This window comes from Hemiscyllium ocellatum, chromosome 12, assembly GCF_020745735.1.
Source record: "Hemiscyllium ocellatum isolate sHemOce1 chromosome 12, sHemOce1.pat.X.cur, whole genome shotgun sequence".
NCBI classification, from domain to species: Eukaryota; Metazoa; Chordata; class Chondrichthyes; order Orectolobiformes; family Hemiscylliidae; genus Hemiscyllium; species Hemiscyllium ocellatum.
This window is the reverse complement of record NC_083412.1, coordinates 37,971,026-37,989,910: the sequence shown is the minus strand read 5'-3', so window position 1 is coordinate 37,989,910 and position 18,885 is coordinate 37,971,026. Positions and strand designations below refer to the sequence as shown.

The window sequence follows — 18,885 nt, the reverse complement described above, 5'->3', positions numbered from 1 at the left end:
TTTTTAATGGCAAGCTTGACCTTTTCCATAATTATTTTAAAACAAATATAATTATTATCACTAAATCCAAAGTGTCCCTCCACTGTCACTTCAGTTACCTGCCCTGTCTTATTACCCAAGAGAAGGTCAACTTTTGCACAGATAGGAACATTTACAAATTGATAGAGAAAATTTTCTTGAACACATTGAACAAATTCTTCACCATCAAACGTTTAATACTATGGCAGTCCCAATCAATGCTTGGAAAATTAAAATCACCTGCTGCTACAACCTCATTATTCTGGTGTATAATCTGAGATCTCGCTACATATTTGATTCTCAATTTCCCTCTGAAAATTCGAGGGTGGGGGTGTCCATTGTCCAAACTTATCAAGGTGATCATTTCCATTTTATTTCCAATTTCAATCCATATACGTTAACTGGATGATTTTTGCTAAAATGCTTAATATTTTAAAATAATTAGTAAACATTTTCAAAAGATTCCTTCCCTATTTGACTCAATCAGGGGAACATTTGCTGTTGCTGGGATACAAACACAATTAAGTGGGTCCAGCTGCCACAACTCCTCCTGAAACAGGTTGCATTAACTCAAGCCCAATGATTCACATTAAAGGAATGGCAGGTTGCTTGATGAGAAAACAGGGACAAATGGGTTGTGTCATCACTCGTCACTGTTTTCTGTCTCTATTGCCTTGCTCCTTTTGCAACAGCTGTCATGAGAAAGTGTCCATTGACACATAAATAACCTTCTGAGTACTAATTCCAATAAAGAAGACAAGACATGACAACAATATGAAAATAATGCAATACTCCAACAGTACTGCCAAAATGTTCACTAATGTTCAGCATGATAGTGGAGTCCACTTTCTTTACATTTCCACCAACACTGCAGTAATGGGGAGGTATCCTGAAACCCTAATAACTGATGCAGGTCAATCCTGTAGTCATACAATGGCAACAAAAGGGGTGAAATTAGGGTGAAACTTGGATTCTGCTGGATTTTGTCCCTTTGTAGCACTATTGGAAGCTCTGCCACATTCTAGAATGAAATATAATAATCTTTTACAAATGACTGAAATGCATCCAGTAACTTCTGTTCTCCCTTATACAATACGACGAAAACAGCAGCAAAGAAGGGTCCCCAGCATGCAACATTGTTTGGGGAGTCCAGGTTGGGAGTACCATTGGCAATGATCAATGCCATTGCCAAAATAGATAGCAAAGACCAGAATAATCAGAGCACATGTTTTATTTTGGAGCACCTTTGTGGCAACACCTTCCATTTCCTTTTTCTTCTGCATCAGGTGGGTGTCTAGATCTGCTTGAAACAACATGTGCACTTATCCAAACTATATACAACATGGTAACACCATGATTTCAACATAGGTCAGAACATCAGCAATGAGTGAATGGAAGATCTGCTCTACCACAGGAAAAAGCCTCTCCAACTCTTCTGAAATTTCAAAGAAAATCAGAGTCCATGTCCCTCCTCCCTAACGGTTGTAAATCTTCTCATACTAAGTCTGAAGGAGTTAAAAGCTAGATTTCAACGGCCATAAACCAAAAGTACAAGCTGAACCTGTAATTAGAACTGACTTCAATTTCATTGACAAGACCATGAAATGCTTTCTCCCAGAAAATGGAGAGTATCACAACAGAAAATTAAGTTTGAAGCAGAGGAGCATTTATTGTGAAGGAACAAAAGAAAAATCAAGTGTTCCAAAGTCCTTTGTACAATAGACTTCTTTAAATGTGCATGGTTCTCAAATATCCCTGCTGTAAAAGTATTTTGATGTACCAATTGTCCTAAAAAATTGTCCTATTTCCATTGATTTTAGGTGGTTTCTAAAACAGGTAGCTGACTCACAATGCATGTTTTACTCCTTGACGGTAAATTGAAAATCTATCTCTCAACATGTTATCATGTATTTGGCTGAGTACACATAATTTACAACTGCTTCATGATGACCATTGTGTACCAAAAAATGAAGAGGTAGATCCTTTCACAACATTTAATTAAAAAAATCTATTATCAAACTTCTGACAAGTTGATGTATGTGTGCAAAAATAATCACAAGGTATAAATTCACTGGCATTTCACCAGACATGCTGCCAAAATGAACAACCCAAAAAGGACTCAATGTCACAGTTTTTCCCAACGTTTTGTACGGTCATCGTGATCTTATCTGTACTCAATCATTTTTTATGTAACTCTCAGCTTCTAATTTCCTACACAACTAGTTTCTTTTAACTGCTCTAGTGCATGAAGAAATTTATCTTGTAAGACAAGTTTCTGCTCCTTATTCAAGATCACAATTTGTTCTGAAACTGACATTTCTGCATTAAACTAAATTCCCCTGTACAGTCTTCTCCCAGTCGGTGGTTATACTTGTAAATTTTGTATTAAAGGAGGTAAACTTTGCCTGACACTCAGGCAGTAATTCATCGGTACCCAGACTGGAGTTTGCAGGAAAGTTGCAGTTAGAAGAGGGGCAATTTGGGGTTGATTTCATTCAAGTTGACATCGGAAAATACGTTAACAACCTTAGGGTTGCCACTGCTGCAATGACAGCTCCTCCTAAGCATGATGGGATACTTCACAAATTCAGTTCTTGGACTGCTGGCTTCGCAGTTGTAAGAATAACCTTTATAGCCTATGTGTACTAAAAGTAATCAATGATTAATATCTACTTTAAGCCACGTCATTAAACTAGGAAATTAAGTATTATAAAAGGATGCTGACAGATTCTGTGTCTTTCAGATGTTTTCTTTCGGTAATTATGATGAGCTTCTCCCTTGAATAAACCTGAACCATGCAGACTCAAGAGTGATCATTTTCACCACAATGCAGCAGCAATATGCAACAAAGCAACCAACCAAACTGGGACAAGTATCTCATTCATAATACTTAGGCAAGGCACTTGCACCTCTGTAGGCAGATCACCTCTCTGAACTGCAAAGTCAGAGAAACAAATTCATAATTTATATCTTGTCAATAGTAGCTCAAAGGTAATTTCTACAAATCTGCAAGGATTAGATTCAGGTAGTATCAATAGCTAAATATTACTAGTTGCCCCAGACCAAAATGTTATTAGTTGCCTATGTTTTCCTGCTAACACAGAAAGGAATCTTATTAATAAAGGTCCTTTAGTATTAAGTAACATTATGTCTCTTCATCTTGTCTTGACCAGTCTTTTCCCTAAAAAAAAGGCATAATTTTAGATTGCTTATTTCCCAGTGATGTACTGGGTGACACTGAAGTTCCACACCCAAGGAACATTTTTTTAAAAAACTCTAATTATTCTTCTAGTAGCATTTCAATCACACCGACTCAGTCAAATGTCACAGAGATCTGAACTCCATCCTCAGTGACATAATAGCATTGTTGGCATTAAACAGCCTTCAAATTTCAGCTGGAAGCCTGACTGGGTGGGTTAAAGTAATAGTAGGAGTAACTTCAATGTGTTAAATGACCATTTTCAAGCTTAATTTTAAGAAAAAAAATATACGTATGTTTCACACCCCACTGCCTATTGCATTTATCCTCTCGTCCATCAGGTATGTAGTTAAAGTTTCTAATGAACACTCATTTGCATTAAAGACCAAATTAGATCTGGAGCTGAAGTTTTATTCTCTGACCCACTCTAACCCAAGTCTAGTTTTGAACACGTAAAGAGGTTGGTGATAACAGTACCACCTAAAGATTTTGTTTGTTTAAAAGTCTGAATTAATGTATTCCACTCACTGTTGAGGGTTTAAATTAAACAAGTGTGCATTTAGCACCACCTGCATTTTAAACAATATTTCAAACTTAAGCACCACATAAAAGTAGGCACAAACCCACAAAACATCAAGTTCTTTACAATAAGAAGCCATTGTGTTCAATCTTCTCAATTGCATTTTAATGTCTACTTGTCAAGAGCTAAAATTATAGACTTAAACATATTAATAACCCATATTACATATCAATGGATTCTGAATTATGCTCTGCAGTGAAACAGTAAATACTCTTTTTGCAGTTAAATGCTGCCATTTTTACAAGGGACATTTTGTGTAAAATGAATTTTAACACCCTAGTAGCAATATTTCTCCACATCACTAAATGATGAATTTCCTAGACAAATTAAGTTGTAAAGACTGATCTGATGCATGGAGAATGTGAAAATTTTAAAATCGATATAAATAAAATTCTCATCCTACAGCCTGCAGTAAGTTACATGCTCGACTTCGTAATAAACTAGCATCTGTCTCCAAAAACTGAAAAAGGCAGAGAATTCAGTTTATACTGGCAATTGATCAATGTTGAAGCAATAAATTTTTAATGATTTGAACTAGGAAAATTGGAAATTAACAAGTGTTTGATATTATTCACAGTATTCTTCAGAAAGCAACTCTTTTTTTCTCTCTCTCTGCATAGATTAAATTTGATTTAAAACAAAAATAGCTTAAACAAAATCAACTAAAACATCCTCCAAGCCAACAAAATATTTTTGAACTCATCTTTGATACTTGAATCATTAAAATACTTCTGGTGTTATGCACAAATCTAAAGGTTGCTGACATTTTGTGAACTAGAAGTCTGCAGCTTACAAAATAAATCCACATAAAAGTCAGAAATAAAGGTATTGCACCCACAAATTGACATGAGAAGTGCAGCTTAAATGAGGAAGACCTATGTAATGTAACGTTTGGAATGAGGGCAGAAGTAAATCTACAACAAATACAACAAAATTAATAATGGCCTGTTAAGGAGAATGTTCCTTGTGGCACGGAATCTATAATTAAAATTAAAATTATATTATTATAGTGCAGCAAACAGAATCGAAGATAGCGGCGTCCTGTTCGGGTCGCGTTTCCTGGGCACTGCACTGCAACACTGACCTGACGGAGCTTGAACCCATCCCATGCACTTTACTGTGAGTAAAAACACAGTAAAGGAGCTAGAAACCTGAAAAAAAAAATCAACTTACCCTTGTCCTTGCAGCTAGAGAAAGCCAAAAAAAGGAGAAAGCTCACCCAGGGCCAGGGCCGGGGCCACGGGCCTGCCCTCCGACGCAGCTGGCTTGCTTACTCACCAGACCCTAGTTGAGGAGCTGGCCAAATCTCAAGGTCCTGGGGAAACAGATCCAGGAAAAAAATTGAAGAGAAGCTGGCACCTGTATTTGCTATGTTGCAAGACCTGGGAGAAAGGACCGATGAGCTTGAGCACCGGGCTGCAGGGGTACAGACAGAGACTGACTCCTCCAAGAGCCGGATTGAAGCCTAGGAAACACAGGTGTGGGGTCTGTTGGATCTGGTAGACTATCTCGAAAACAGGGACGGAAGAACCTGTGCATTGTGGCATACTGGAGGGGTCGGAAGGTGAGAGACCAGTGGAGTTCTTTGAGAATTGGTTACCAGAGTTCTATGGTTTGGAGGGCGAGAAGGGAATGGAAAGAGCCTACCAGATCGCGGCGTGAGTGTCAGGTGCAGATCAGTGCCCACGCCCTGTCCCGGTCAGGTTTCATCATGATAAAGACAAGCAGAGAGTAATGGAAGCCTCAAGAGTCCAGGGGAGGGACACAAGGGCATTGGTGTGTGGTGGCTCCAGGGTCACATTTTTTAAGACTTCTCAGCGGCAGTAGTCTGGAACAGGAAGTCCTATGACAGTGTCAAGAGGAGATTGAGAAAACTGGGATCCAGTATTCTCCATGATATCCAGCAGTGCTTCGAATCAATCATAATGGATCCATGCATTTGTTTGACTTGCCAGAGAAAGGGAAGAACTTTGTGGAGACTTTGACTTAAGTCAAACGGCCAGATTGGCGTAGAGGACAGAGCTGTTCATGTTTGATCTTCTTTAAAAACGACTTGATGAAGTCTCCTTTCTAGTAATAAGTTGTGTGAAATGATGTCTGGGATGAATAGAGTATATCTCTTTAATCTGCAGGGTGTGTAAAGGAATGGGTGGCATACTTATTTTTCGTTTACTTGTCTACAGTACTAACCTTGCTTCTGGGTGTCTTTTTTTTCTCTGTTGGGTGGTCAGTGTATGTGGCATGACCCTAGCTGGTAGGAGTTGAGAGGGCGGTTGGGATGGTCAGTAGGGTTGTAGGATGTGTAGGTGCCCCTTTCAAATGGGGGGTAAATTTCTCCAATAAGTGCCTTTGGTAATTTTTTTGTTTCTCTGTTTTTGCTGTAAACAGTTTTGTAGATTTGTTGGCTGTAGTTATTTTAGTCTGTGTAGTTCTTGGGTTTTGTGAATTCTTTTGCATTGAAGCTCAGCAATCTGTCGTCAAGTTCTTCTCTCTCTGGAGTCTCAATGGTACGACAGAAGGTTGTTGTTTACGTGGTGCACCTGGAATATTAAGGGGAGTTATTCACCTGTCAAGAGGAAGAAGGTACTTTCCAGCTTTGAAAGGGGTGATGCAGAGCATTTGAAACTGCAACAGAATGGGTATAATCGGGTTTCTTTCTCATCTTTCAATACGAGGCGTAGAGGGGTGGCCATTCTTGGTAGCAAGAATCTCCCATTGACGTTTTTAAGACTGTATTAAAGACACACGTGGGAGATTTGTAATCCTTAAAGCTTTGATACATGGTGAAGAATAGGGGATCTTAAATGTTTACTGTCCCCCGGCCCACCCCCTTAAATTTTTGACAGATGCACTTTCTAGACTGGTTAACCTTGCATTTCAACATATTACCATAGGAGGGGATTTCAACTGTCTCATAGACCCTATGGTAGACAGATTGCCCAAAGGCCCACCGATACCTTCTTTGCAATCTAAACTTTTAAGGGATCTGTGTGCTAAATTGGGGTTGGTAGATGTTTAGAGGCACTTTCGCCCTACTGGCAGGGACTTCACTTTCTTTTCAAACCCACATAAATACCATACCAGGATTGATCATTTTCTGACCCCCGCAGCACACCTGGGCTCAGTGGCATCATGTACAATTGGTAATTTCCAATCACACTACAGTGTATTTAATGGTTAAGAGGAAGGATACTGTGGTAGGCTCAAGGCACTGGTGACTGGACCCTTCATCCTCAAGGATAGCAAGTTTACAGAATTGCTTTCTACTGAGTTTCAGGGCTTTTTTTAGATATTAATTCAGGCTCAGCCTGTAGCCCATCCATTCTTTTGGAAACAGCTAAAGCCTATGCTAGGGATAAGTTATTTCCTATTTAGCCAGTAAGAAGCGGCAGATGGGTGAGCAGCAACGCTTGCTCGAGACGCCTCTGAAAGTAGCTGAAAAGGCATTTTTGACAGGCCCTAGCTGGTTAATCTGCAGAGGATCAGGGCACTTTGGTCTATTCTGAACTCCATGGTCACACGAACAGCCAAGAGGGAGTTTCCATTTGCAAGTCAAAGGCTGTTTGAGCATGGGAATAAGCTGGGCAAGTACTTAGAGTAACTTGGCAGGAAAAAGAGTAACCCCCAAGCCATTATCTCAATCAGAGAGGATACTGGAAATATAACCTATGACTCTAAAAAATTAATGCAGAATTCTGGAAATTTTACTCTGAATTATACCAATCAAAAAGCTGTGTGAGAATGGATGGGTGAGGATGGGTTAAAAAAAGGGAAGGCCCCAGAGGACTGTGCTTCCTATAGACCCACTTCACTCCTGAATGTCGACTTCAAAATCCTACCTAAGACTCTGGCACTAGAACTAGAAATGGTACTGCCCCCCATCATTACGGAGGATCAGACGGAGTTCATAAAAGGTCACAGATCGACAGATAACGTCAGGAGATTACATAACATGGTCCAGTTATGTCAACTGCGATTGGTACATGCATTGGTGATCTCCTTAGATGCGGAAAAGGCATTTGACAGGGTTGACTGGCCATAGTCTATTCATACATTGAAGCGGTTTGGCCTGGGAATGACTTTCATCAGGTAGGTAGAGGTTTTGTATGGTGACCCTGTTGCTACGGTCCTCACCAGTGGTGTACGATCAAGCAATTTTAATATTTTTAGGGTCAGTCGACAGGACAGTCTGTTGTCACCATTGCTTTTTACACTGGTGGAAGCAATACATAGAGATCCCAATATAACCGCTCCAGAAGCGGAGACAAACTCATACAAGATAGCACTATGTGGATGACGTTCTTGTCTGATCAAACACAGCAGCCACAGTGCCATATTTGATACAATGCATCAATTGATTTGGTGGCTTCTCGGGTTATAAGATTGATTATGTGAAATCAGAGGCCATGCCCGTGGTGGTTTCCCAAGAGTCCCTGATCCTGACGGCAGATTTCAGATCCCCTTTTAGATGGTCGCAGAAGGGCTTTCTCTACTTAGGTTGTTGGTCCGCTATTTGAAGCCATTTGTGCCCATTTATTCGACAGAATCAAGCAGGACCTTTGTAGACAGGAGGCGCTTCCGAATTCTTGGTTAGGTCGGATAACCCTCATTAAAATGAACATTCTGCCCTGCCTGTTGTACCTATGTGAATGCTTCTTCTGCTTCTTACTAAGCAAACATTTCCAAGACTGAATGGCTGGTTCAGTTCTTTTATCTGGTATCGCAAGCAGCCCCTAATTAAATTGACGAAATTGCAGTCACCTTCCAGATTAGGAGGAATGGGCCTCCCAAATATCAAAAACTATCAGTGAAGCTCGTTGCTGTCTCACGTGGACCCGGGGGGGACCCTCATACACTTTGGTTGGACATTGAAGCATCTCAGGTAAGATGTCCCCTTATTAGCCTGCTGTTCTTAAGAAAATGAGAACAGTTAAGGAATATTGCCATAGCCCAATAGTCATTAACACTGTCAAGGAGTGGAGGGCAATGCATCAGGGTGAGGGCAATATTGCTAAAACATCATTTTTGACACCCATAGTTGGTATGCTGGACTCTGGGTTTAAACTATGGGCAGCTAGTGGCGTATCTTGCCTGAGTGATTTATTCGAAGGAGGCATATTGATGTCCTTTGACCAACTGCCTCAGAAATATGAGTTTCATTTCTTTCAAATTAGAAATTTCATACAAGAAGAGACCATACTTCTAACGGATCCTTACAGGTCCAACATGGAGAAGAGGGTGTTGAGAGCTGAGGATACATCATCTGTTAGCTTATCATCTACTGGGAGAAGGTCCCTCGGAGGGTATTGGAGAAGGAGTTCAACATTGAGATCTCTTCTGAAATGTGGGAGGATATCTGGGAAAATGCAAAGAGGATCTCGATTTGCAGTAGGACCCATGCCTTACAATTGAAGATTCTCCATGGAGTCCATTTGGCCTCAGACTGCCTCACCAAATTTAAATTTGGAGCATCCCCACTGGGTCCTAAATGTAAAGTGAGCACGGGCAAGCTTACTCATTGTCTTTGGTCCTGCCACAGACTGTGGGCATACTGAAGCACTGTGAAAGGCAAAATCGAGAATGCCCTGGGGATGGAGGTGGAGATAGACCCCGTACCTCTTCTTTTTGACTTTGTTAATTCACTTTCATTAGATGCACAAAAAATAAAGGCTTTTCAATATCATCACCTTTTGTGCAAGCAAGAACATTCTATTCAGGTGAGTGTCAGAAAATTCCCCTGGAGCTGGCGGGGCTGGTGTAAACGTGTCATGGAGCACTTCCCCTCGGACTTTCTTACAAGTTTAGTGCACCATAAAACTGAGAATTTCTATAAGATGTGGCAGCCCTTTTTGGACTGCCTGGATACAGATTTGTCTGCTCTACCAATACGAGCCTTTATGTAGCCACGGCAATTCTATGTCATGAATATGGTATCCAGAGAGGAGGAACTACGAACACATGAGTAAGTATAAACTTTTACGTTTGATGATCACGAGCTATTGCTTTGTTTCGCTGAGCTGTGTTATGGTTATTATTACTATTGTTAAGATTTTCTTTTTTTTAGATTAGTTATTAATATTTATTTATCTATGTAATTAGTGGGTTTGTTTATTAACATTGATTTGAATTGTTTGGTTTTGCATTTGTTGTCATATTCAAAAGAAAAAAAACCTTTTTCTTAATAAAAATATATTTTTTAAAAATTGTAGCAAACACACAATGAATCAAATAAATCTCTGAAAATGCAAACCATATTCTGTTCAATGCTGTAGCTTCACAGTGGGCTTGATGCGCACACATAAATGACAAGTTGCATACTTTATTTGATACAAATTTAGTCTATGGATTGATAATGAAAGATAAATAATCACTTTTGAACCATGCTCATTTTAGATACATGTCAGCATTTCTCTCATGATTGACTGGAGTTACAGGTAATTCTGCTGTAACTCTCATGTCTTCAATACAAATTTCCTATAATGCAATTGATAAATTGGTGATGCTGTTTCTAAAGTGCAAACTTTTAACCCGTGTGTTGGCTCTAATGCGATTACATTGCCAACAGTTTGATTACTGTTCCTAAAGGGTGATTTTTCTGCAATGCAGGGTTTCACAAGAACGCAACTATCACATTATAGAAGAACTGACTGTGCTACCTTAATGCAGGCAGGAGACATACATACTGTCACAGATGCAGACTTGTCAGTATTACTCAAATTTGTAAGCAATCTTGCTCATATGCAAACCAGCAACCAACATAAAATGAAACCAACATTGACTGATTCATGCTTCATATCAGCCAAGCTAAAGTATTCACACATTTGTTGAAAACTTCCTACTGGTGCATCAGAGCAAGAACAAGTAGCAATCTGATGGATATTTGAGTTTTTAAAAAATAGTTGTTGCCACGTTCCATCAAAGTGGTTCATATTACATGTCATTCTATTGCATGGTGTACTTCATGTTAGATCACACACACCAGTGCAGACACACAAGTGGCAAAATCAAACCTTAATACTTCGCATTTGTTACGAGCTCCGTGCAACCATTTTCAGAATGTAATACAAAATAAAATAGTAAGTTTCTGAATATTTGCTCACTTCTTTACATACCCCAAATAGAAAAGATTACAGCACGAGTATAAAATGGATGTACTTAATAAAATGTAAGAAATCTCTCCAGTTACAGTAGCCAAGTGGAGCCCAAGCTAACAAGCCAGGAGAATAAGATCAGGAATAGGTTCTGATTTGCTGTCTAACCGATTATCTCCATTAGACCAAACCTGACATTTCTGCACATTAACAGACTGCTTGGATGTGCAGTCTTTCAAACAACATATTAAATTGGGAATCTGACTGCCCTCTCCAGTTGGTGTAAAGGATATTTTGTTACTGTTCAAAGAAAAGCAAGAAAGCCCAGTGGTGTCACTATGCAACCAATCACTTTAACAAATTACTTGGCTCACGGTAGTTTGCAGACCCTTGTGTTTACACAGTAAGTTCTTGCGCTTTTCCATATTACAATTGTGACTGTACTTCAAAAAAAGCACTTAATTGATTCTGAATTGTTTGGCGATGTCCTGAGGACTTGAAAGATGTTACATTTGTTAAACAAAAATTCTTTCATATTGATCCTTTTGTTTCCTACCAAGTATATTGTAAAGTTGTATTTTCTTTGTAAACTCTCACATGTGTCTGCCTGATGAGTTCAACAACATTTTGTACATACTAGTTGTCTCTCGCCTCACACACCATGACCAACCACACCTCACAAAATGGCTCACAGTCATTGTAACTCTGTTCAACAATAGCACTCATTGTTTTAAAATAGGCTCAATAAAAATTTGCTTGAGGAGCTCTATGCCTCCGTAAATAAGCACCATTAACAGTGCAGATTGCAATGGCATACACATGACAGACACAGCTTCGTTGGACAATTGCACACAACTTTGTCGCATGCGTTATGGAAACAAGTCCGCTTCGGTGAAGCTGGTCTGATATCAAAATAATTATTTGTCAAGGGCTACTTTTTCATTAGCAGTAGCTTATTTATTCGGTGATGCAGTCATGTAGTAACCATACCTTGTGTATTTGCATTTGCACACATCTCATATTTGAGCTAATAAAGAAGGAATTGATATTCTCTATTATCAACCCTCTCCTAAACCTGAAGCCACAACGCAAGAGGCAAGTGTTAATTTACTAGATGCTTCAGTACTTAAATTGCGGCAAGGAAAAGGGTGCAACATAGCAACAAAATTTGCTTGTCAAAGTAACTGATACTTCTATACATAAAAAAGCCATCACCCTAAGCACTTTCCCATAGACTAACGAGATCATAGTCTGTATAATTTCAATTGCATACGCACTGAACTAGAACATGTTAAGCAGGCAGTTACACCTTATGTACTACAATACTCCATGGCAACGAATACTTCTAAAGAATGGCGGAAAGCATTTCAGACCTGACAAAAGCTGTGCTGCGACAGAAGAAATCTGCAATTCCAAAGCAGCAGTATTGCACGTGCAGTCCTGAGTCCAAGTTCAGTTAGTGAGCAGACTGCGGAGATTCAAAACTAAAAATCCTTGGTGCAAAGTGAATACTTTAAATGGCACAGTAATTCATGCTAAAAGGGCAAGAACTCTGCAGTCCAAAGTCGGGATGATGCCTCAGTACACAGAAACTCAGGCATAAACAGGATTGAAGAGGGCAGAGCACTGGACAAGATCTATATGGACTTCAGTAAAGCGTGCAACAAGGTTCCCCATGGGAGACTGGGTAGCAAGTTTAGATCACATGGAATACAGTTAGAACTAGCCATTTGGTTACTGAACTACTCGGAGGTAAAGGCAGAGGGTGGTGATGGAGGGTAGCTTTTCAGACTGAAGCTTGTGACCAGTGGAGTGCCTGGATTGGTGCTGGGTCCACTGCTTTTCATCATTTATATCAATGATATGGATGTAAACATCTGAAGTATAGTTAGCAAGTTTGTAGATGATATCAAAATTGGAGGTGTAGTGGACAGCGAAGTAGGTTACCTCAGATTACAACGGGATCTTGGGCCAATGGGCTGAGGAGTGTCAGATGGAGTTTAATTTAGATAAATACGAGGTGTTGCATTTTGGAAAAGTAAATCTTAGCAGGACTTATACAGATAATGAAGGTCCTGGGGAGTATTGCTGAACAAAGAGACCTTGGAGTGCAGGTTCATAGCTCCTTGAAAGTAGAGTTGCAGGTAGACAGGATAGTGAAGAAGGTGTTTGGTATGCTTTCTTTTAGTGGCCAGAGTATTGAGCACACAAGTTGGAAGATAACATTGTGACTGTACAGGACATTGGTTAGGCCGCTTTTGGAATGTTGTATGCATTTCTGGTCTCCTTTCTATCGGAAGGATGTTGTGAAACTTGAAAGGGTTTAGAAAAGATTTACAAGGAAATTGCCAGGGTTGGAGGATTTGAGTTATAGGGAGAGACTGAAAAAGCTGGGCTGTTTTCCCTGGAGCATCAGAAGCTGAGGAGTGACCTTATAGAGGTTTATAAAATCATGAAGGGTATGGATAAGTAGACAAGATCTTTTCCCTGGGTGGGGGAGTCCTGAACTAGAGGGGATAGGTTAAGGGTGAGAGGGTAAAATTTATAAGGGACCTAAGGGGCAACTTTTTCACACAGAGGGTGGTGTGTGTGTGCGGAATGAGCTGCCAGAGGAAATAGTGGAGTCTGGGACAATTACAGCATTTAAAAGGCATCTGGATGGGCATATGAATAGGAAGGACTAAGAGAGATTTGGGTCAATTGCTGACAAATAGGACTAGATTAATTTAGGATAACTGCTTGGCATGGGCAAGTTGGACCAAACGATCTGTTTCTGTGCTGTACATCTCTAGGACTCTATGACTTTAAGCAAAAATGCGAGAGAGAGAAGTCTTGGCTGCAATGAACAGCTTATTCTCATAATGAGAATTAGTTTCACAGATGTAATCAATCACACTTTGCCAAGACTCTTCTCATAAGACCAGAAGGTGGCTCTTCTCACACACACAAGAGCAAGTTCGCCCTCAGGAACCAACACAACATGATGTGGATCTCAGCACACACAATCAATACAGTTTCAGAAAAAGATCAAGGGAACAGAAAATATTCTTTATATTCAGGAAACTTCAGAAAAAAAATCCAAAAACAAAAGATGGACCTCACTGTCAGCTTACTGACATTACCAAAAAGACAGCTTTTGAAACATATTGAGGAATTCAACAGCTCCATGAAAGCATGCTCACAGTGTCCTGAATGACCGTGTGTCTTCTCTCTCATTCCCGACCATTCCAAGTCACTACTGGAGTTAAACAGGGCCTGGATGCCATCATGAGCCTCTTCAGCCAGCTTTCCTCACTATGCTCTCTAACTCTTTCCATGATGATTTTCCTGGCATCCAGATGTTGCATGGATAGGAGGCTGCTCAATCAGAAACAACTCGAGGCAAGTCTGCAAGGTCATAGTCCATGATTTACTGTTTGTCAATGATTGTATATTAGTTGCTGGTTCAGAGTCAGGCATGCCATTGCTGCATGGACTTGTACTCAAATGCATGTCATAACTTTCGCCTTTGAATCATAATAAAGGAAACGGAGATTCTGCCTGTGCCAGAAATCCCTATCTCATGCCAAGGGTGTACGATTATGATCAGAACATGTTAGCAGTGGAGAAGATCACTTATCCTAACAGCACACACTCTCATATTGTCTGAACAGTTCTAAAGCAGTATCATGTTGGATTTGAAATGTTAACTCTGTTGCTCCATTCACAGATGCTGCTAGACTTACTAAATTTATCCAGCGTTTGTTTAAATTTAATCTTGAAATGTGGGCATCTCACCATATATCACACACGACAAAATTGCCAAGATGGACATTAAGAGAAAGAAATACTGAGGGTCTGGAGCCACATGTGGGCCAGATCGGCTAAGGACATCAGATTTTCTCTCAAAGATATTATTAAAAAGCTGTCTGTGACATGGTCAATGCTGCTAGTGGTATGACTGTGGATCTCTTGTTTCCTTCCCCAGCCCCATTCCTCACAATAACCTTTTGGATATCTGATTTTCTGCTTTTAGATATTGAACAACTGCTCCCTACCTGTCACAGTAACTTGAGAAAGAGGAGGTAGAGAAACACATACCACAGATGAAGATATCCCACCAAATATGAGTGGTACAGTGGTGACACGGTGGCTCAATGGTTAGCACTGCTGCCTCACAGCGCCAGAGATCCGGCTTCAATTCCATCCTCAGGCGACCATCTCTTTGCATATTCTCCCAGAGTGCTCTGGTTTTCTCTCACAGACCAAAGGTGTGCAGGTTAGGTGGATTGGCCATGCTAAATTGCCCATATTATCTGGGGATACGCAAGCTAGATGGATTAGCCATGGGAAATGCAGGGACTGAGGGAGGTATCTGGGTGGGATGTTCTTTACAGGGTTGGTGCTGACTCGATGGGCCAATGGCCTGCCTCCACACTATCGGGATTCTATGGATTTGACCAGACACACTCAGCCACTTAGATCATTCACAGGCTCTGTAAGTTTGGAAGCTAGAATAGATATGATGGACTAGACCCCATCAAAATATTTGAGGTAGCCTCCACCTGGATATTTTCTTATTTTAAAGGCAAATGTAAAATGCTGTGTTCTAGATGCAATTCAACTGATCAAACTACTCAACAATAAGCAAAACACAATTTATTCAAACACTACAGTTAAAATACAACAAAAGAAAGGACTTAGAATAACTTAACTTATTTAGTGACAGAGTAATAGATACAGTAACTATTACTAATTAACTGTTCCAATTGATTAACATCCCATAAACACACCCTTGGCAAAAAGAGAAATTCAGAAAACTGACTGTCTTGCACTCAACCCCTGCAATAGGAAGCTAAAACCCCAGCTTCTATCTTTAACAGAGAGAGGAAGAGAAAATAGCTTTTAGATTCAGCAGAAGCTGCTGGAGTCTGGGAGAAGTGGAAACTAAAAAGAAACTGGAAATCATGGTCTATGAGAGGATCCAGGCGGCTTCTATTGTTCCAACTTATAAAAAAACCCTAGCTCTCACAAGTTGTTTACATTACCATAGGCTGCTCGACACCTCTCATTTAATCTGTCTCTTCGAAGAAACTAGGATAAACACATGGCTTAAATCCACTGCATCATCAGAGAGTTGCAATCAGCAAGTGGTTAGCCATTGGGCAGAACTGGGCTGCAACCCACCAGAGATAACTCGTGGGAAAATAAATGGTAAAATCACCATAGTCTTACCAGCCCATAGAGCTGCTCTCTCTTTAGAGAGACCCTACTGGTGGTGGTTTAACCTGAGGGTCATCATTGCTCAGGCAGTTGCAAAGGAGCGAGGACAAGGAGAGTCTTTCGTGGTTAACTCAGCCAACGGAGAAAGTGAACACACACTGTTGATGTCCCTGTTATTTCATTGCAAATTCGTCATCCAGCCAACTCAGCTAATTGACACCGGCACCCACCCAGCCACCCAAGGCTCACATACCAACTCACCAGAGGACAAGTGTAAAGTGCCATCTTCTGACATAGGGACCTAAGGTGGGGTTTTAATAGGATTGCAGATTGAGATTCTGCATCAGTTAGCCTGCTGTCATTGTCAATGAGAATGGAGGAGTCTATGGAGCTCTCTACTTCTGTAAGCCTCTTTATGTCTCTGTTGTGTGGCAGATCAAGAAGCATTGTAACAGCTGCTCCAATGCTTGTTCAGGCTTTTCTAATGACCAAGTTACTAATTGCTTTGTGCAAGGATGCAGCAATGCTCTCTACCAACTCCAGAAATTCACTTGAATACTCCCCAAAAACAGTCCACATTAATTCCAGACAACGTGTGAAACAGGAGTTGTCCAGCGTTATTTCAACTGCAAGTTGTATGCCTGACTGTTTAACACAAGGCTTGTTTTTTTGCTGGATTGTTGAAAGTTTTATTTTTTGTTAGCAATGGTAAATTTGCTGGATTCACCTGTAAATTGTGTGACAGCTGAGTTATCATAATATGGCAAGTTCAGTTGCTTCCAGTTCTTGCAGAAGTTGCCCATGAGTGCTTTGTTCAAGATCATGTGTGAAATGAGCCATACGAAACAATGCGCAGCCTAATGAATGTGATCAGCATCAGTAAGGTCACTTCCAGTGACACCGCTGTTCCAAATTTCATGCTCACTTACTTTACATATCATCTAACTTGAATTAAAATAATTCAATATTTTTCTACCTGACTGCACTGTCCATTTTCTTTCTGCAAATTGTTGCAGATGCTACTCTTATTGAGTTTCCAGCAGTGTCCTACAATGATGAAGTCTTTGGGAATGATATAACCAGAGCTGTACTCTCAGCAGAGCTCAACAATCCACTCTAGAATAATGCACAATGGGGTTTGCAATATGATCACTCGGTGCAGCTATCTACATCTAAACCTCATATCATTTGTCTTTGAAGCTGCTGGTTGATCCAACACAGACTGAAGTAATTCAGTTAAACCAGCCTGTTCCTTTGAAGGACTTGAGGCTATCATGTTGGATCCTCTGGAACATAAGTGCAAAGCAAACTGGCACCATACACCAACACTTTATTTTTCCTCAATCACCCTTACAAATGAAAACAATAAAATAAATTTGGCCAGGTCCATGTGCATCTTTATTCATGGACTGTGCATTCTTCACTTTCTCATCATCCTATGTGCATCCTTACCTTGGAACTTTTGCTTGTTCCAATCCTGGAACTTCCACCTCAATCGCCCTTTGCATGGATCTACATCACTGCAACTGTTCAACAAAGCTGCTCATCACAACCTCAAAGGCAGCTTGCGATGGGTCAATAAACAATGGACTTGCCAGTGAATGGACATATCCCACAAATGAATAAAAACAGAGTACCTATTCCCAAGGAGTTTTCATTCGACCTGTTGGTATTTCACATCACAACTGGCCAGCAACACACTGCTACCTCAATCTGTTCATATATGCTATGGCACTCATCTCTGTTTATAATGCTATCTTCATTTCAGCTATATGTTTTGGAGATTTTTTCTTCTGAATATAAACATTAATTTCAACTCAACTCAACTGCAGTGAAATTAAAATCAACACTATCACAGATATTGCAAAAAGAACAATTCTTTGAAATATCAAAATCTGTGCTGCATTTTATTGATTTATGAGCAAAGAATGTGAGATTGGACAAGGCCCAAAAACAGACACTTGCGTCCCAAATTGGAACTATCCTGCTATCATTGCTTCTGATGTCAGCAGCATGTGAACACAGCAGTTCCTACTGATTTGCATGACAGCATTGCTCAAAGACTGAATGCCTCAACAAGGGGTCCATGTTTGCCCAGCAGTAGCACCATTTGAAACCATACTAGACCTCAGAAATGCGAGGGGAATTCTGGATGCAGCAGCTGCTCAAACTGGTAGCAGAGCACAGTGAGCGTAAGAATACTGAAAAATGCTGCAACAGGACAGAGTACACTCAGAGGTTCACCAACAGTGTATTTGACACTTTGTTGGAGGCAGTGCCAAGAGGATAAATACCTTCTATTTATCGGGGGCCACAGGCCCTTCAACCACGCCATGCAGGAGAGTAAACAGCTGTAACAGTCAATGCCAGAGGCATAACCCCAGGACCTGGATACAGAACCACAAGAAGTTGAATGACCTCACAAAATAGGTTAAAGTTAATTTATCATCCAATACCAAATTCCTTCTAGGCTTGCATACTGCTCAATTCAGCACATCCGCATCATTCACCTACAATGATCTCCATCAATCAACATTGAAATGTAGCATTCATAGTCTCACCCATTCTCTTTCACACTGCTCCACTGCAAGCTTCATACCTATATCTCACAATCTGCATTCACCAATAGCTATTCAATCAACAGTCACAATATTCAACCACAGGTCAGCAATGATCTTGTTGAATGGCAAAGCAGACTCAAGGTCTTTTACAGCTTACTCCTGCTAAATGATTGTATGTTTGTAACACAGTGCTTCATACCCACTGACAAAATATATTCTCTCTTGCAGAACAAG

General features: G+C 40.3%; 1 protein-coding gene across 7 annotated transcripts in view; it reads right to left on the bottom strand.

Annotated features, from left to right (window-relative positions):
- dmd (dystrophin) overlaps positions 1–18,885 on the bottom strand; it is a 1,983,095-nt gene that overhangs the window by 1,224,496 nt on the left and 739,714 nt on the right. The window contains exon 1 of one of the 7 annotated variants that reach the window (XM_060833518.1): positions 14,071–14,138. The exons of the other annotated variants lie outside the window; for them this stretch is intronic. Within the exon in view, the coding sequence (XP_060689501.1) occupies positions 14,071–14,114 (44 nt within the window). The 5' untranslated portion in view covers positions 14,115–14,138. Of the gene's footprint in view, positions 1–14,070; positions 14,139–18,885 lie in introns of those variants that run through there. 7 annotated transcript variants of the gene reach the window in all.